A 21,015-nucleotide genomic window follows, 5' to 3' on the forward strand; every position below is an offset into this window, starting at 1 on the left:
CAAAGTTTCTCAGAACACACCTGAAATTTCAGATTGGAAACATCAGCTCACAGGACAAGAGTGGGACAGAAAAGCACACACAGTCTCTTGACTAAGAATACCAGCTGAGCAAAACAAAGAAACAAAAATATTCCAACTAGAGACAAACCCTAACAACACAGAAAAGTTCCTCATCTTTAATACCCTAAACCAGGAAACAGCCTCAATTCAGATACTACAACTAAGAAATTTGCAATGGAAAATGCAGAAGGTGAACTGAAATGAAACTCCAAATGTGCAAGACAAGAGGCTTCAAGAAACCAGATAGATACTGAGTAATGAAAATTATAGCTGTGCTCAAATTAATTTACTGATTTCCCACTCTAAACTGCACCAAGTCTATCTCTTTTGTAAACCTGGTTAAAATTTTGACTGTAGTAAGTCACACCTTTAATGTAATATTAGGTGCAAGATTTTTGTAGCAGCGTATTAAAATAAACTCCATTACAAACAAAATATTCTGGAGTGGAAAGAGCTGCTTCATTTTTAGGTTTTAGCTGACTTTCCAAAAGGTACTTGGTTACTTTTGTGTAGTTTTATGGAAGAGGGGATGTGTGCCATGACTCACTGACACTTTGTACCTTGACATCCACCCCCTAGTCACTTCACAGCTGACACAGCCTGCCAGCATGACTGTAAGATAAATACCCCATTTACATATGTTGTCATTGTTAAATTGGTCAGCAAAATACAAATTTGTAGCTTCACAGAAATTGAAGTTCTCCTTTACAACTGGTCCCAGCTGAGGCTTGGAACGATTTGCCTCCCACATCACAGAATCTCAGAATGATTTGGGTCCTTAAAGCTCATTTCAATTCCACTCCCTGCCATGGGCAGGGACACCTTCCACCATCCCAGGTTCCTCCAAGCCCCATCCAGCCTGGCCTTGGGCACTGCCAGGGATCCAGGGGCAGCCACAGCTTCTCTGGGCAATCTCATCATCCTCACAGGGAGGATTTTCTTCCCAATATCCCTTCTGACCCTGCCCCTTGTCCTGTTCCTCCAGACCCTTTTCCAAAATCCCTCTCCTGGAGCCCCTTTAGGCTCTGGAAGGGGCTCTGAGGTCTCTTCTCCAGGTGCACACCTGCAGCTGTCCCAGCCTGGTCCAGAGCAGAGGGGCTCCAGCCCTTGGAGCATCTCTGTGGCCTCCTCTGGATGTCACCACTGCTAAGAGCAACAGTAAAAGGCATTGCAGGGCAGAGGGAAAAATAATTTCTGTTCTTCTGAAGCAGTCCCCACCCAAACTGAAATACTCAGGAGTAAATGCTCATACCTCTTCTAAACCCAGAGTCACTCATTAACATCACTGCAGCTCCAGCAGTGGGATCAAGGGGAGCCCTCAATGACACCCCAAGTGTGGGACACAAGCTCCCTAAAACCCAGGCTTCCCATGCACCAGGCACAAGCCCCTGAACCATTTTACTTGGCATCTGTAGTGGGCATGTAAAAACAGATCTTGTAACAGTTTTAATTGCTCAAAATTTCTTTATGAAATCAAGGACTAATGGGTAAGTTTGTAAAAAAAAAATGAATTTTAGATATGGATCAAATAGTTCAGAGTATGAGTAGATAAATTTACAGTTTGTTTCCACATGGATATACATCTGATATATACTAGGATTATAATTTACATGGAGATCACTTTCACACAGTCTGGATTTACAAAGTGAGAAAGATATCTATCTTCTGACAATCTTTTTTGGAGGGAAGTGAAAGAGACTTATGAATTTCAGAAGAAAATATACTTCAATAATGCAATAAATAAATTTTTGCAGAAACTTCTGTAACTCAATAACTAAAGACTCCTCAAGTTGTATTTCTGTAAATGTAATTTCTAATGCAGAAGATGGTCCTATTTGTAGTGATTTTTGAAATCAGTAAATCTCATGTCTTAGAAAAAATGTCTTTAGCTACTTAGCAAAACCAGTAACTGTTTTCAAAAAGCAAACCACTGTCTAGTCAACTCTTTAAAACTCTTTTTAAGATACAGTTTTTCTGGTTTTTTGCAACCTTTTTTCCCACAGCACAGTTCTCACACTCAGCTGGACTGCAGCACTTTTCACAGCGGGGACACTGAGTTTGTGGCTGCAGAATGAGCTGCTGACCACGAGAGGGTACAGACTCCATGGCCTTGTGCCAGACACGTTCAACTCTCAGCAATAGCAACTACTCCAAAGATTAATCCCTTGTTGATTATGTTTCGCGTTAGCCATTAAAATTTTCCTTATTATACACTCCAGTACTAAAATTTTGAGTAATGAAAATTGAGAATGCTTTAATGTTGGCTGAGTATTCTGAAGAGCACCACAGAGCAGGGAGGGAGGCTCACCGTGCCAGAACAGGAGGAACTAAAACTGCTGCTGTATAAAACAACTGGAATTACAGCGAGGAGAGGACAGGAGCTGGTACAACCACCCCACTACTCCACCAACTCTGGGTTTTCCACAGGAGGTTGAAAAGTCACAAGTACTTTTGACTTGCATGAGCTTGATGCAATTACCATTCCAAAGGCTCCAAGGAATGGCTGGCCAAAGATCTCACTGCACACTTCTACAGCCTTGACATCAGAGGACACGGCAGTGACTACGAAACGGAAGGGGCAGGGGGAGACAGACAGGAAAATAATGGGCAGGGGTACAGGCACAAGGTACAAAGAAAAGTTGAAAAACACTGAATAAAAAAAAAAAAACTACAGACCAAACAACACTGGCTATTATCCTACATACCTCCAGCAGCAAATCTCAATCCTAGTCAAGTCCACGAAATGAAGTCACCCAAAGTGATCCCTGTTCCTGCACAAAGGCACTCACACAACCCGATGTGTGGGAATTCCCATTCTTCACACCGTACCAAGACATGAAGGATGTTGGGGTTTTTGCTTTTCATCCAGCTAACAGGACACGTTTTTGCCATGTGGAACATCTAACCAGCAGATATTCCTGCACAACACCCAGGGTTTAGCAGGGATTCTGCAAACACAAGCCATCACAGAACAGAGCAGTTGTGTGCGGATTCCAGGCTGTGCTTAAGCTCCAGCAGCAAGGACAGGGATGCGTTTGTCCATAAAAGTGACAACAATTTGGCTCTTGCTAGAGACTGCTACCACATTGAAGAAAGTCACTGATAAGCTGCACAGAAAATTCTACAGAAGATATAATTCTGTCATGCTTTTAGGTTTCCTAATGGGCACTACTAATTACCCATGATGAGGCTTTTTAAAGAAGCACAGAAAAAGATGAGGCCAAAAGGGCTAAAACAGGTGTCCAGTACAGGAAGTTTTGCACTTTGGAAAAAAAAGATATTTAAAAGTATCATGTTAGAATTGGAAGTCACTGTTAGGATTAATAGCACTAATCAGGAACTTTATTCTTAAGCAAGTATTCCCAAACTGGAAAACCCCAAGACGTATTTGGAGGGAAGGAGAGAGAGGGAAACTGAGCACACAAATTAATGCAAAAATAGGTATATTTCTTAACCCACCTGCTATTAGGTCATCAAGAGTGTCGGTAAGCGTCTGTGCTGGAGTGGCAACCATTAATCCGTCTGGTTCTTGAACTAAGAGCCCCTGCCCAGCAATTTGCTGCTGCTGTCCTACATTCTGCTGATTCCCTAATGCTTTCTGAAGTTCAAGAGACTCTGTCCCATTATAACCTAAGTTACCAGAAAAATTACATTGCGGTGCTGGCAAAGGCTGGATGGGGACAAACTCTATTTGTTCAGCAGGTGGTGGAGACTGGTGTTGCTCATCATCTTTAGACAAGATTGTGTCAACCTGAGGTAACCCTGAAAAGTTATCCTCTGGCAGACCCTTATCGGCTTCCACTTCTGGGAAGACCCCTGTAAGTGAGCACTGCTGCTGCAGGGCAGGTGGTGTGTCTGTCTGACCTTTGGTCTCCAAATATTCTTTGGTAAACTGCTGTTGTGTTTTCATCTGCAACTGCCTTTCCACCTTCTGCAGCTCCTTCAATATTTTCTTCTTCTTCTGGACTTGTTCTTCTCTGTTCTTTTTAAGTTCTTCAATCTTATCTTTATTTAAAGGTTCACCTTGAATTAATTCCAATGATTTAAGTTGTGCTTTTTCAATAGCACTAATTCTCTGTCCAAGTTCATTCAGCTTGCCTTCAGTCTCTTCTACTATGCATTCCAAAGGCTGGTATGGGTGAAAAGGTGGCAGTAGGTCCTTATCTGCTACCTGCAGGGAACTTGACTTCTGCTTGGATGCACCTAAGCACATGAAAAATGTTTGAAAAAATGCCATGCTGAAGATACCCCAAACCTCCCCTCTCACCCACCAAAAATAATAATAATAAAAAATTAAAAAAAAAAAAATCTTTACAACTAACACTGCACATCTGTCAAAGCACAGAAAGGTAAACCCTACACTCCATGTTAAGACAAGAAAGGACAAAGCAGATAGATGGAATTTTCAATATTGAGCCTCATATGAGGACATTTGAGCACAGCTACTTTAATCTTACAAGGAACCTTGACAATTTCTGACATAGGTGACAATGCACTTGGGAAGGGGAATCAGAAAGAACAGCAAGGCAATTTACATGATCTACTGAGTTCCCAAAGTTCTTCTGTGTGTGCAGAGCTTAAAGTAAGAGTGTTTTCCAGAGGCTGACTTCCAACAGCAAGGTTAGGAGCAGAAAGACTCCATGGCTGAAAGCAAACTAACCTGACAGTAAGATGATATTTTGAATTAGGATTTCTCCAAACATTGTATCATTCACCTTCATATTACAAGCAGAATCTGCCACTGCAAACTTAGTGCTTTCAAGTGGAGTGTGAAGTTTTAGTACCTTTTTAAAAATTCTGGGACCAAACTAACAACTTGCTCACTTCCCCTTCCAGTAACAAATGAACAATTCTGTTCATTATAAAGACTTTAAAAATAGCTTTCACCAAGGCCCACCAAACCTGGGCAGCCCTGTCCCAATTACTGACTGCCCTCATGCAACCCATGGCTGCTTTCCCAAAAGCCACATCTGGGAAACTCTAGTCAATCTTACTGAAAGGAATGTATTAAGTGCTGAAATTTTAAATATTACTTCAGTGTCAGAACTTTAATTACAAATGAGAACAGTTTTAGCCTGATTAAATAATTTTCTGCACTAATACTCATTTGCTTTACCCAAACACTGATACAAAAAAAAAAAAAAAAAGAAAAAAAAAAAAAAAGGAAAGAAGACTTGAAGTTTTATAAAGCAGACTCACATAATTAATCATTGATAGGGGAACTAAAATGATGAATAGTTTGAGCCATGGTTTAATAAAGTTACTTAAACATTACATAGTTAAGTGAAAGTCTGGATGCAAGAATTAAGCCATGGATCAGTCACCAGCCCTGGAAGGATTAAGTTTCCTGAAAAACAGATTTATTTCTCTCTGGGCCATCCTTCACCAATACACTAATTCACAAATAACTTCACTTTGCATTGCTGTCAAAACAAGAGTCACATGCACCTCACTTTGGAATTAATCTTTTTCAGAGGAACTAATTGTAAACCAAACAAACATGAGATTTTTCTCTTATAAGAAAGAACAAATATGAAAATAGAATTGGACCAACTCTTCATACCTTCTGCATACCTTCAGCAGACTCCTGGGAAAGCAAACCATATCTAATTATATGAGAAACAACAAGAATCGTACTAATCCCAGGAAACAGCCCAGAGTCCCACAGCCCCTGGAGCCACCCTTCAGGATGCTCCTTCTGCATCTCCATACTCTGGGCAGGTCAGTAGTTCCAGCTGAGCACCTCTCCCCACCACTGCTGTTACATTGCCTCTGAACCAGGAGTGAGTCCCCAGCCAGTTTCTTAGCAGATAATAAGGAATTCAGGGGAAGTTCAGCAATCCCTGGCTCTGTGCTGGCTGGTGGCTCTCTAACTGAAGCCCGCTCTAACCCGTGGCCTCTTTGGCTTTGTCCTGCACTCGGGGGTTATCCTTTAATTTTAACAAGTGTAATTTACAGGTTTTTGAGACCACTCTTGAGAAATATATTTGCACTCACCAAAAATCTCTGAAAGGCTTGTCTATATAGCTGTTTTGAAGCTGTTCTCCATTGCTACAGTAACCAAACTGCAAATGAACCCTGCCTTCAGCTGAGGTGAGAACCCTCTGCCCTGCTCTGCTTAATGCCACCTCAAAGGGTCCTGTGTTCATCATTCCCATTCCCACACAAGGCATTCCCACATCCCAGCAGCTCTGGATACCTTCTATCACTGTAGGAAAGAAAAGCTGCAGTTCAGAGAGCCTTCCAAATAATAAAGTATCAATGCTGTCCCACTCAATTAAGTATGAGCTGGGGAGAAAACAAGCCTGTCAAGGGAAAGCTTTTCTAGGTGCACAAGAAGAAGAGCAGAAGCACAACCCCACCTTGGAACTGGGCTGGGCTGAGAAGCCAGGGCTGGGCTCTGACAGAAGCTCTGAATTAACTGGGAATCATCATGGAAAGGTGGGACAGTTTCTGAAGACTGGTGTTAGGAGAACAGCTGGGCTCTCAAGTTCCAGATAATGTATAGAAATTTGTATTAATCAGCTGCTAATTAGATAGCAGGGCCACTTTTCAGATCACCCTTTCTATGCCAGAAAACTGTTGCAACCTGTAACTGGAGCTATTGGAAGAGGATGAAGGGTAGGAAGAAAGATTTGCTAAACCTGACATATTCACCACAACAGTCAGGTGGAGAAGCTACAGTATTGGTAGCTTTAAATATGCAGATATTGAATGTACTAAAAAATAGCATTTCTTGGTTTATCCAAATCTCCTCTATATTACAAAATCCTGAAAAATACTGTGTCCATTTTAGGACATAATTATGAACACACACTTTACACTTCCACTTTTGAAATGCATAAATTCAGTAAGACTTAAAAATCTAATCACAGGCCAGATCATAATCATGTCAACCTTTAAAAAAAAATATTTTGTACATTTATCTGTTGGGGGCAGCATCAGTCATCTACACAATCTACTCCCAAAATTACATCTAGCAACATTAAGTTGTCAATCTGGCCTCTGAAGCAACTAATTCAATCAGTTTTAGAAGACTTGTTTAATATGAAGGTTATTGAAATCCAGATGTTGCCATACAGATACCACCTGCCACCCAGTACCATGGTTATAGGAAAAAAAATGATCAGCAAACCCAGAGTGGTTCTGGGCATGCTAGGAAAGCCACAGAGGAAAGAAGGGACTGATTCCCCAATTATTTTGTGAACAGGATCACCAATTTCTCTTTTATTTGCATTTCCACATTCCCACAACTTCTGGTCCCTACCCTGCCCAACACAGCCTTCACCACAACTCCTGCAAAGCATGCACAGATCTTCAGCCAGGTTTGTGACCACCATTTATGACTCAGGGTAAGACCTATTCTGCCCAAACACAGCTTCCCATCTGCTTCTCTGATCTCCACTTCTCTGAGGAAGTGTCAGGTGTTTCCTATGGCAATTTCCTGTACTTCTCCCATACATTTATATCATCTCCCACAGACCAGAGTTGCAAGAACCCCCTCACCCCCATGAGTCTCTCACAGGCATCATTCCTGGTCTCTTGAGCAGAGGACACCATGAGCATGTTCTAATGCCTCTGGCTGCAATAAACATTTAAAGTCCCTAAACACTGTAAGAACCTGGAAAAATACCCTTCAGTTCTGTAGTTCTCAGGTGGCTTTCTCAAGAAACTGAATTATTCTAATTTCAATTTGCTTAGAACACATTCAATATTTATATAGTTGCTGCCAACAAACAAGTCTGATACCATATTTCCTCATGAGTGGTTATGATTCTCAAGGAAGTTGCTCTTCTAGCTCTGATTTGTAATCCATAGCATGTCACTTCTCCCAGGAAAGAACTAACTTATATGCCTTTCAGTTGTATTACATTTTATATTCTATTGTCATTATCAAATGAAAAAAAAAAAGTGGATTAAAATCCAAACTGTAAAGTCCAAAAGATCTTCTCCAGCATAAAAAAATGTCAGTAAGAAAAAAGTCAGCTATGTGATACACATTTGTACATTCAAATACATCTTCTCTGCTGGAGACCCTATTATATAAATCTGTATGAATCACCATGCCATTTGTGTGCTCTGTAACAGAATTGCTTGTCCCTTTTTCTTGCACTTGAGGTTTCTTTTCATAAATCTGAATTCACTCAGAAATTGAGAGTTCAATTTGCAGCCTGCAATTAAAACTCACCAGCCTCATCAACTTGAATAAAATGAACTCAATACTGAATTTTCATGAAAATTCTGTGTTTAACTATTATTTGTATCAGAAAGAAACCCATCTCTAGGGATCTGGAGGAACAATCAGGTGCTCCATACACACACAAATGCGAAGTACAATATTACATAATCTTGCTAATTTGGAAAAAGAAATAAGCCTACACTTCCCAAGAAAATTAATCTGCTACATGGTTTTTCATACATACTGAATTCTTCTTTATAAAGAAGAGGTTAACTGGTAGAAGGCTGAATGATGAGTTTGAGTTTGTTCACAGTATCCCTCCTGGAACCATGGAGCAATTTTGCCAGTCTTTATCACTCATGCAGCTGTTTCTATGGAAAATTGCAGGGAATTGGTGCAACGCTATTCAACAGGCAATGGCTACGCAGCTGAAACCAAGTCAAGCTGAACTCAATTTTCAGCCATTCAAAAATCTGAGTTACTTTCTAACCTTAAGTCTTCCTCCCAAGTTTCCTCTGGTGGGCTCATGGTATGTAACTGGAAAATTGCTAAGATATAATTGAATTAGTTGGTGGCAAGCAGGTGACTGAAGCTTCAAAGGAACAGAATTTCACAAACTACTGTGAAAAGATTGTTACACATTTGTGCTCCTGGTGACCTACATGTGTCTGGGTGTCAAATCACCTGCCTGCACTGCTGAGGATTTCCAGAAAATGGCTTTAAGTCTACAAAGAAAGTATTAGTAAAGTTCAGAAGTCAGGAGGCATGGATGGTGAAATCTCCTTGGGAACTCATCCCAGATACCTGGGCTAGCTGCTGACCCAGACAGGAAGTTTCCAGGAGGAAATGGGAAAGGTGGATCAGAAGATGTAGAAGCACACTAAACAATGAACAGACAGCTAGGACTATGCAGTAGAAAAATCTGGTGAAAATCAGAATGTAAAAGCTGGAAAAGCAGGAATATAAATTTGCCTTACTAATGTTTTTATCTCCATGAAAGTCATATAACTTCCTAGTTTTACTGTTAACCTGGCCCCTATTTTTATTACATCGCACAATGCATGAGATCTCTGCTGAGATATATAACTCAGCATGTTAACAGGTTTTAAGTACTCATTTTAGGCCAATTAGTTCATTGGTAAGCACAATTTCAAAGTATGAAGTAAAACAAATCTGGAGAAAAATTTACTGAAAACCTGATACCTCCTTCTCCAAAACCAAACTGCTTTGAACTTTGACTTGTTTAAAAACAGCTGATGTTATAAAAATATTTTGACTAAGAAAACAACCCTTCTGTTTTCCACAGGCTCCCTGATCATCCTCTGTTGTCCCAGCATTTTTGATGATGATCTAGAGTGTGCTCTGTGTTCCAGCCCTGCACACTGCACAAGCCTCTGCAGGAACCATTCACTTGCATTTACAAAAGAGAGGGGATTATCAATAGATGGTATCCTGAAGAAATCCAGCAGCATTCCTTTGGACTGTTCCCTGGGCTGGGCTCCAAGCCCCTCTCCCAGGAAAGCAGGTGCTGTGCCTGGAGCTGCAGCACAGCCCTGCACTGGATACACCCTCTGTAAAAACAGCACACTTGGGTTTCATGCCCAAAAAGTTCCTTGTGCTGAGCTGCTGCACCACAGCTGCTGCTGAGCAATCCTGCCCCTGTTCAGCAAGGGCAGAATCCACCAAGAAAGGATCTCCTGCCTCTCCCCATGGAAGCAAAAAGAGCTGAACTGGGATTTCTTTTACATGGACACAGTGTGCTAAATGTAGTGCACTGAGAACAATCCTTCCTAAGCAAGTAGGAGCTGAGGTCTGGTCAATCCCATGACTAATTCTGCTCCTTTTTTCACCTGATTTTTCTTCAGTTCTTTCCAAGTTATCATCTTGGTGTGTCACCTTTATCTAAGCCTGTCTAGATTCAATATTGCCTCTGAAATGTTTCTCTTTTCAGTAGCTAAACACTGATATTAAATCATTTGCCAAGTAATTATTCAAATGGTAATGATCGTATGTGCTTCCATGCTTTACTGAAGAAGAATAATAATAAAAAAATTAAAAATTAGACCATAAATTCCTCTTGAAAATGTCATGTCATATCTGAATTGCAATAGGAACACTTAAATGTGCTCAAGTTTTACATATGACTTGCCAAGAACTCTTCAGAAAACAAAGTGTCACTATTGCATTTCTTGCAAAACTCATACAGGTCCATAAAAAAAATCTTACTGTGCTAAGTTTAAGGAGACAAGGTACTGCTCTTCTGACTCCCAGTAGTTCACAGTTTATAAAAAAACTCAGGGGCTACTTCTAATTGCAGGCGAGTAAGTGTTCTGCCCTAGATAAACAATTTTGTTATGCAAGAACTTGACTGCTCTGCTGCCTTGGAAATAACAAACACCTCAAACCACCCTCTGTTTTGCCCCTCCTCTCCCAAGAAGTTTAATGATGGAAGTCTGGTGAATTAAATCCATATGTGTGTAACCAGTCACAAATGGCAGCTGAGCACAGCACACTGACTCTGCACTGCAAGGAGCACACAGCGTTTAAAAATACCATTTTCCCCCTAAAGATCTGAGAGACACAAAAGCTTGGCACAGAGTTTTTGGAATGCTTCATCAGCCCGATGACACATTTGGGATTGCTGCATCTCCTACGACACAGCACAGATGAGTTTTGCTGACACGCATGAAGCATGTCCTGAGCCCCTGTGAACAATGAGATCTCCCTGTGCCAGCCCCAACATCACAGTACTGCAAAAAACACACCTAAGGATGTGCTGACATTGGCAATAAGGTGTTTGCAATGAGAGCTGTTTCTAAACTACAGTCAACTATTTGCTTTTCATAATTGGATTAAATAAAATGAAACTTTTAGCTTTTAAGTTCAGTCTTCTGACTCAGCATTAACTAATCCCTTACTGATTCCTATGCACCACAAAATGTGCTCCCAGAACACTCCCACTCAACAGTGCTAACAGGCATTGAACTGGAAGGGCACATATGCTGATATATAGCTTTTTGGTGGGTTATTTGAATCAGAAGTTGTATATTCCCTTCATTTGTTTGGTATTCATTTTTCTGAAATCCAAAATATCAAGTGTTGCACATCCTAGGAAATGAGACACCAAGTGCATCTGAGAGGTCACACACGTGGTATATGCATGGAGAGGGGCACAGCTGCACATTCAGACACCAGCAGGTACATAATGTTTTTTCTCTTTCTTTGTGCCCCTAAGGGGTTTATGTTTGTTTGTTTGCTCTGGAAGTGCTCGTTGCTTCCTCAAACAAAGGATTTCAGCAGATCTAGGTAACAGAGCTTGGGATACTGTAATGCTTAAGATCCCCATCCAAAACTGTAAATCATTAGAAGCTGCAGTTTGTAACTTTGCACTTGAGACTCTGCTTCTCCTTCTGAGCTGACTTAGCAGATATGAAGATTTTATTACAGAATCCACAGCTGGAAAAAAAACTCCCTAATTGCAATTTAATAACTGCAAGGAGTTTTAACCAATCAGTTTGACCATGTTCAAAGCAAAAACCCTGATGTTACGATTACTCACAAGAGAACTATTACTAATAAAAGAAAAACTCTCCTGTAAATAGATCTGCACTGGTATTTTATAGTGCCAACATGTTTGTATTGCTACTGATGGAACAGAAAAAAGTTGGTGCATCAAGTTCATGGATAATAGCTCCAACTATTCTAGAAAACCAATGTACAATATTCAAAAGTGAACACCACACCTAAAGTACATGAAGTTTTTTATCTGTCTGCACTAGGGCAGTTACCACTGGCATTTTCTTCCACAAAAAAAACTTGAGTAAGAATAATTCTAATAAATTAGAATAAGCACAATAAGATTAGAACAACCAGTGTTGCTATACTGTAGAATGCAAGAAAATAAGGGAAAAACTACAAACTATACAAAATAGTTTTAAGTTACACTTAATTAGAGGTGTTCAAGAACTGATGGAATGGACTACACTATGCATAAGCTCTAATAAAATGGTCCCCAGTCTATCCATTTCCAAACCACATATATTCTCTGAGTGGTTACATACTGACCTTTCACCACTCCCAGGAGAGGTGGGGAGTTCTCTTGAGGGGTCCTGTCAGGCTCCTGGGGAGGTACAACCATAGCGAGCGTATGCACCGGGACACGGGGGACCTTGAAACAAAGGCACAGACACATGCTCAGGAAAAAACACCTTCTGGCAGATCAGCTCTTCAAGTGTTGATGCACAGGTTCAGAACTACAACCTACTCCTGTTCTCTCTTCCCCAGTTGTGTATATTATGCTACCTCTTGGTATGAGCTGAACATGGCTTTTTTGCTGTCAAAGTTAACTGTGCTACTCTGTGCAAGATGCCAGGCTGTGTTGGCTGGAAAACTGTTAATTCCTTTAGATTTTTAATCAGCTAACTCCCCTGGAGCTGCCTCTTCAGACTGCAGAATTCTCTATTTACACAATGTATTTTCCTTTATATAACAAACAGAATCACTAACACCATGTGAGGGGTACAACCACTAGGCTTAGAACTGTTCAACCAAAATACTGAGCAAATGCAGGAAAGAAAACAACATCATTCTGAAATCCTAGGTTTGGGACTATCCTGTCCAGGGAGCAGAAAAGGGAACAAAGCTTATGTGATCTTCAAGTCTCTGCAGGTAGCACCAATCAATTCTCTTGCTCTCTATCATTCTCATGTGAGCACATTTTTAAAAATTTCTTCCACTGCCTATGTTCATTTTAAAATTGATTACTATGCAACTATTTCTTCTCAACACTGATGTTACTGTTTAAAAAAAACCTCCTTACCTGAGACTGATCCTGAGATGGAGGTGTGAGCTGGGACAAGTCTGCTGCAGGAACTGACAGAACATTGTTTGGGTAATCCAGCAAGTAGGAAACAACATTTGTGTGTCCTCCCTTGGCAGCTTCAATGAGCATTGTTGAGCCATCCTGAAGTGAGATTTTGGAAACAAAAAGCCAGAAGGTGAGTTTTGCTCCCCAGTATAGCATCCCCATGTAATAATTTTCTTACTTAAATTTACTACTTCTTTCAGAACCTATGAAACAGGACAGCTGCTAGAGAATACCTTGAGCCGATGAGTAGGATCTGCCCCGTGAGCCAGGAGAAGCTCAACCACGGCCAGGTGACCTCCAGCACAGGCCAGGGACACCACTGTGTGATCATTGTTGGCTGTAGCCCTGTTCACATTGGCACCTGTGAGTAAGAGATGAGCTTATATTTAATCACAAAGAAATTCTTTCTAAAAGAAAGTATCAACAAGTACAGTATTTTGTGGAACAGAAACAAACTTTGCTCTTGTAGTCAAATTACTTCCTACACACTTCTAGGGAAAGAGCAAAAAGGATTTTGACTAACTGATTGGCTTCCACACATCCTCCTCCTCACCTTGTAAAGACAAGGCAGTTGCAACAGCAACAGTGGGCTTGTAAGTGTTAAGTGAGGGAACACATGGTGTACGAAGCACAATTCCAAATGTTCTCTCTGAGCTTTGAGCAGCATCACTATGTGGTGCATTTGCTACTGTTTCAGACAGTACTTGATGTGCTTTTCTGAAGGAGGAAGTGCTTTCTTTAAGAAACTGAAATATCTGCTGTACTTCAAATCTAATCTATATAACAGAGTAAGAAGAGTAACTATAAAAATATTTTGTAATTAATTCTATCATGACCTGCATGAAACTCAAAAAACCCTTAGGGGTTTGACAATAGCTTATATACATATATCCAGAATAATTTTAAATATGGATCACAATTATTTAAATTAGTTATGTAAACTAGCATTTACCTTTGCTAATAAGGAATTGCACAGTGCATAAGTGACCAGCTCGTGCAGCCTTCATTAGTGGGGTTCTCCCACCTTCAGATTCATGCTCCTAGAGAAGAAATAAGAGATGTATAAATGGGCAAAAATTGTATCACTGTTTCAGCTTCTGAACTATGTTTTGATGGGACCAGAATTACCCATCTGAGTAGATCTCACAAGCAGCCAGTAATAAATGTAAACTGACTGGTGTCCATTTTCATGTAACCTAAAATACTAAATCACACTGTTACAAAGGATTAGGAACACACCCATACCAGTATCACACCACAAAGCTTCAAACTTACAACCCCCTTTTCATTTTTAGTGCTCAAATGAGTAACATACACGAGAACAGTCAAGACTTTGCTTCCTCCTCAGAAAGGGTGGAAGATTTAACACAAATATCACCCAACATCAGGAAGTTCACAATAACCACGAACTGTGGTGACACAGTTCAGAGAGTGGCCATGTGCTGCCAGACCTCAAAACTGCAAAAATGCCTTGAGTGCACACAATGTTTATAAAACATTCTGAAGAGGATCAGAAATAAAAATGAGACAAATCACTGCAGCTCACAAGAAGTCTCTAAGAGGATTGGAGAATAAAGGTGAAAGCTGAGAAAAGGATGATACAATCCAACAAAAAGGAAATGAGCATCAAGAACAATTTTCTAATTTAAAAAGTTTCTGAATACTGGAAAGATGTGGTTAAATACAACCGTATTAGAGCAGTTACAGAGCTAGACAATGTGCCTGCTATGTAGACATGATCAATACCACAAAGAATGCTGAGCAATGATATTAACCCTCCCAAAGAACAAGGGGAGAGAACATAATCTTCCTGGGAGTGTTTGTACGTGCTCTCTATATTCAATATTATCCTGTTTAAATAACATTCAGTCTGATCAATAATATACTAGAAATGTTTGGTTTTTAATCACTTGGGAAGCAAAGCTCTAAATTCACTCTTCACTTTGTAATTGCATATATATATCTGATAGTGAAAGTTAACATTTAATACTGACACAGGCTGACATGGCTACTTACAAATACAATCAGACAAGAAGAGATTTGACAGAACAACTCAATTCCTTCCTTCATAATTTCTGTATTCCTGAAAACTCTGCATATGTCCTTTGACATATGGCTTGCCTTAGCAGCAAGCTGCATGTTAAGTTAGCTTTCTGTTCGTACACTTGAAGAAGAAACTTCTTGACTGGATCTTCTGTTGGAGACTGGCCCCCAACCCAAGCCCATCCTTCACTCTAAGAGGTTACATTGCCCCTCTCCTGCTCTGCTCCTCAGCCTTCACAAGAGCTCTGTGTTACTGCCCACCACTGCTTTAACACATGACTAAATGCCACATTAGAGCTCTGATTTCATGGCATATTCAGCAGTAAAACACACAAACACACACAGGAACAGAAAACTTTACAGACTTAATGCTGAATCACCTTTTTTTTTTTTTTTTAATTTCACAGATTTTCTTTGCAGGGCAGTGACTGCTTAGATCTCAATAAATACCTGCTTCTGGACTGTCTGCATGGCAGAAACATTTACAGGACATGTAAAGCTAATTATGTTAACATGTGGCCATATGATTGTAAGAATTAATGGCATGCCCTTAAGTCCTGATGCTTACCCTGGTATTTGGCATAGTTTTTCCTTCCTCAGCCACTGCCAAGAGCCTAAAAAGCCAGAAGGTGCTGTGTGCCTGAAGTACAGCAAACCTCTGGTTCCACCAGCACATCACTCCCAAGGCAGCTGTGGGTGCAAAGAATTCCTGACCACCACTCTGCTCTGAGCAGACCTGGACACTGCTGCTGAACTACTTCACACCCAGTTTAAAACCCTTACTGAATGCAAAGATGGCAAGATGCAAACTTTATTCTAGGTCACCTTAGCTATATTCAAGGTAGTGAAAAGCATCCTCTTATTGCACTGAGATGTAGCAGATAACTGGCAGTTAAGAATAATTATTTGCAACATTCTGCCTTCCTAACAGACTTTGCTGTTGGAAGTCTCAAACACGGACGCCAGGAGGCTTCCTCATTTAAATGCAATGCAGTGATTCTGCCCAGTTTAACCAACTGTCACTTCCTCAAGCAGGCAGAACTTGATCCTCAGCTACTACAACACTTCCAATCCTTGTAGCACCATGCACACCATCAGTCCAGCCAAACCAAACCATTTGGGTGCCCACCTGCTGTAGATCTTCAAAACTTATGGCATTTTGATGGTATTTTTCACATTGGAAGATAGAAATGCATGCTTTATTTCAAGATTAAATTAATTCTGACTTCAGCACTCTCTATAGTCCTAATAATGGCTATCAAACAGCATCAGGTGGGAAGACATCTAGGACAAGCCAAAATAAGAGGCTGAGACACTGCAGTGCCTTTGTCTCCTCACAGCCTGTCTTTTTATCTACAATAAACATAAATTTCAAAGATTCCATCTATGTATATATATATCAATATCTATCTCTTTTTTCAGCTGCATTAGATGATCAAAATCAGGACAGAGAAAATGAAAGTTGTCCCAAAACATCCCATTACGTTTACAGTAAGCTTTTCCCTTTTATTTATATGAAGTGCATACCTATGTTTATTTTGTAATATCTAAACCCAGTAAATTGTCCCCAAACACAATCCCCTTGCTGCTCTGCACTGTAGGGCTCCCCTCTTGTCACTGCTCCAGCCCTGAGGAATGTGGCAATTAGTACAATCAGGAGGAGGAAGAAAGGAGAACAGCTCTGCCACATTGGGAAAGCCATTGTCTAAACCCCTGGGTGCTGTGCTCTCCTGCTGATTCTGCTGAGATAGAAAGAACACCCGAGAAGAATTTTCTGTGGCTTTGGGTAAAAGACAGGAAGGGAGGGGAAGGTGAGAGCATTACCCAATTCAGGCAGGAGTTTATTTACATTGTCTGCACCTTTTCTACTTGGACTCAAGAAGGAGATGAGATTCCAACCAGCAATAATAATTTCCTTTATAGACAAATCAATACTTCCAAGAGCAGAGTCATCAGAAGCGTCTTATTAACAATCATTGGGATTTTTTAGTTCTCCTTTTGAGTTCTCTGGTTTGGGCAAGATCAGCTACATAAGGGCTTTCCCCACATACAATTCTTCTTGGTTCACAAACATTCATATATTAATCACTAGGACATTAATATATTAACCACTAGGATAGCTATTTTGATTTTTTTCCTCAATGTTGCATATTATTTAAACATTCAGGAAGAAAATCTATATTTTCAAAGTAAAGCTCCAACTTTTCAGTTCTTTAACAAGCCTCCCTCATCCATGACAACAGTGAATATTTAACAGAAATCTAAATATTATTCTGAACAAAATGATCTAGAGAAAGGTTTTGATGCAAAAAAAAATACAGTCCCTAACACTCTGCTGATTTTCAAGACTGAACTCCTATTCCAGCAGTCACCAACCTACCTGCCCCAAATAATCTTCCTGAAAACTCAATTAGGCCTCTAGCTTAAAGTAAACACCAAAAAATGGAAGACCTTAGAGGAGAGAGATTTAAGAGGGCTGCTATGAATGAGATAACCTGCTGCATTTGGGAAGGTTGGGATATTATTTTTTAAAACCAGTTTTAGAAAACCCAACAGAAGGGAAAATACAGAACAAGAACAAGCCCCATCTAGTCTGCATAGTGAGTCTCTAGATCTTTGAAGAGACTGATGTCTTGTCCTTAGCATGTATCCTGAGGCTGCAGCTTACAAGCATCAAAGGCCAACCTTACCTGATGCCTGACTGGCTCTATGCCCTCCAAAATTGTCTTCTTAAAGTCCTCCTGCTAGTTGTGCAGAAGGAGAAAGAAGAACTCACAGCTTCTAATCTACAAACATATATTTCTGGTCATGAAGACCTGGAACATGAACTTAAATTGGATGAGATCCACCAGCTGAAAACAGGTTTGTTGGCATGAGGCAGGCAAGAACAATGGTAAGACCAAGTAATGAAGCTCTCATGAGTTCAGAGTGTTACCATGAGCCATTCAGATCCACAAAGAGAGCACAAAGGTCAGACACAGCATCTTTGTCACAGACAAGATGGATTTTTGTTCACTACTGGCAAAACAAAGAATTTCATTGCATTCTGCACCATCCAGACTTAACAATGGCCAAAGAAGTGTTGACTACAAAAATGAGATTCACTTGTCCTACCATGCTTTATCTACACAGGACTAAGGGCCAAGTCTAAAAAAGCCAGAAATCCCTGACTTTTCCCTGATGGTTCAAAAATCAGTAAGGAAAAACATAACAGCGCTTTGGATTCCTCACTGTAACAGCAACAGAGCAACCTCCAGAGTTCCTGAATTCAAATTCCAGAAGACAGGCTGCTTTTGTAGATGTTGAAATGGTGCCTCATACACAATGCATAAACCCACAGTCTGTCACACACATCAAGGAAAGGGAGTTTTTAATTTAGGAGCCACGTTAGTGTGAGGGATGCTATCACCTGAAGGCAAAACAATGATCCCTGCCATGACAGAAACATGTCTGCAAAAGCATTGTGTCATAGAAGAATTAAGGGGTATTAGGCATGTTTGGGTTTTTTTTGCAATTATAATTATGTGGATACCAGGTAGCCACTTTTAGTCTTCCAAGCAAAGCAAGATGTGGAATCTTAACAACTAAAGAGTTTTGGGGATACCCTGACAGTGTAAAATGAGAAAAAATACAAGGATGAAGCTGTCTTCATGGGTCCTCTTCCATTTCTTAATTTCTGCATAAAAACTCCCATATATCTTGTAGGAGAAAGGTAAATTCCATCACTAGACAACTCCTATGTAGCACAGCCTCATGTACAGATGCAAGAGGGTCCAGGTTAAAAAAATCCCAATTTAAAAATCTTTTTTGTATTTCCCAGCTGAGAAAAGCTGAGATGATCTCACTGTCCAAAAAAGAACATCTCTCTTTTGTTTGCAGCTACACTGAAACAGACAAAGATGCAACCACCTTGTCAGGAGCAGAGCTGCCTTCAAAAGGGACACCAGAATCTCCTTTAATCCAGGTGTGATTTTACATCAAGAGGGAACAAGCATTAAAAATGGTCCTTTTAGTTTACTGAAAGGTAAGTGGCTTAAAAGCAGGGTATCACATCTCATTAAATACCACCAATACTTATTGTGAGATTTACAGTCTTTAACCTGGTTCCTATGAGAACATTTATGTACTTCCCATGTCTTACCTTACACAACCCTTGAGATAAAGGTAACTGCTGGGAAAGACACAAAGAAGAAATAGGAAAGAAAAAGAATCCTCTAGGAAAAATTATCCTTTCACCTTTGACATTAGACAATCCTTGCCACACTGGTAAATAGATGTATTACTGAAGTGCTGGATATTTTTCCTGAAGTTACTAAACCATATTTCTGCTTTTAAAAAATGCTTTTATCAATTTGTATTTCAGAGTTCCAGTCTCCAAATTTTTACTCACATAGATCACAACATCTAAACTAGGTCTTCTGTCCCCATAGAAGTTGCAAACAAGTAAAATTTACATTTGATCCAGTGTAGCAGCTCAAGCTGAGACTCTGGAAGTCCCTGCTCCTGAAAGGGATGGGGGAACTCGAATGTAACTATGGCACAGATGGGATCACAGGCTGAAGGCTTCAGATGTGCCTCGATTCAGTCATTCATATATTTGGCAAAAGCGAGCTGATTTCAAAATGCATACATTAACAAGAAAAGGTGCAGGCCTGCCAGCTAGTTTTGCTACAGATTTTGACAGGCTAACTCTGTAAGGGCATGGAAAAGATCCCTCAAAGAAGGGCATCGGAAAAGCACAGAAGAATTGTTAACATGCCAGACTTCATGAACAATTAGTCACAAAGAGACAAATCCACTGAAAGGAGACAAATCCACAGAGGACTGAGCAGCTCTCCAGCAGACAGATGAGCACTCTAACACTGCTCATTTCTAGCACTACTTGTCACTGCAGAGCTTTAAGGAAAAATTAACCACTAAGCGAAGAAAGTTCATCCCAGCCATAATTTTTTTTTTTAATTCTCCTAGTGCTCACAAAGCCACATTGCTTAATAAATGTGACAGAGCTCTCAAGATCTCCACTGGTTCCTGAACTGAATGACATATTTGATATCTAGGCCAGAGGATCAGTCCCTGAGCAGCATCAGTTCCTGTTGCCACTCACCAGACCAAGACCTGTTTGTGCTGAGATGTGGTGGTGATGGTCACTCTCAATTCAGACAAAACTCTATGGGGATTAGAATCACTTTTCATAAAACAATCACAGAATGATCTTGGTTGGACAGAACTTTCCAAGACCATCCCATCCCTGCTAAAATCCCATAACCCCCCCAATAACATGATTTTCCTCCCTGATAAGAAAAAATTAAGCAGAACATTACTGACATTACTGGAGAAAAATTAATAAGCCCTAAAAAAAAAAGTCTCAAAGAAGACTGTAAATAATATTCCCAATTACAGCATTAGTTTATTTGTATTTCTAAATAAAACCCACAAAAACTTCATTAATGACTGAAATTTAAGTAACTTCATTAGCATGCTGATTTATCAGGTTCAATGAGAAATTTTTCTGGCATTCTTGGTTTTTTAGAAGGATCAAAAATTTCAGAATATTCAACCAAAACCCCAACACACCCCCCAAGCAAAATAAAACACAAAGTAGTGAGTACGTAGTGGGGAAAAAAAGGAGAATACTCTTCCTAGGCAATGAAAATAGCCATTTTTCCTGCTTGAGACTTGTTTGACATAAGGCTCCTAAACACCTTTGGAAGTATCAATTGTTTTAATTAATTATAAGTCAAATGTTATATCCCTGTAGCTGATGAAGAGGCACTTTTGGGTCTCCCAGCAACTTAGTTGACATTACAGAAAATGAACATGGGGAAAGCAATTTGCTAAACCCAAGAGTTAGAAGAAAGAAAAGAGA

The 21,015-nt window shown here is 40.1% G+C and overlaps 1 protein-coding gene across 22 annotated transcripts in view; it reads right to left on the reverse strand.

Moving 5' to 3' along the window:
* The window catches only part of ANKHD1 (ankyrin repeat and KH domain containing 1), a 98,560-nt gene that overhangs the window by 32,207 nt on the left and 45,338 nt on the right, over positions 1-21,015 (reverse strand). For 21 of the 22 annotated variants that reach the window (XM_085590950.1, XM_085590956.1, XM_085590949.1 and 18 more), the window contains exons 11-15: positions 14,059-14,146; positions 13,340-13,467; positions 13,059-13,202; positions 12,305-12,407; positions 3,520-4,263 (exon numbers count right to left, since the gene is read on the reverse strand). In XM_085590950.1, the coding sequence (XP_085447076.1) occupies positions 3,520-4,263; positions 12,305-12,407; positions 13,059-13,202; positions 13,340-13,467; positions 14,059-14,146 (1,207 nt within the window). The remainder of the gene's footprint in view (positions 1-3,519; positions 4,264-12,304; positions 12,408-13,058; positions 13,203-13,339; positions 13,468-14,058; positions 14,147-21,015) is intronic. The other variant, XM_085590960.1, reaches the window with a different exon arrangement.

The sequence above is a fragment of the Lonchura striata genome, chromosome 13, assembly GCF_050655825.1.
Source record: "Lonchura striata isolate lonStrDom1 chromosome 13, ASM5065582v1, whole genome shotgun sequence".
Taxonomy (NCBI): domain Eukaryota; kingdom Metazoa; phylum Chordata; class Aves; order Passeriformes; family Estrildidae; genus Lonchura; species Lonchura striata.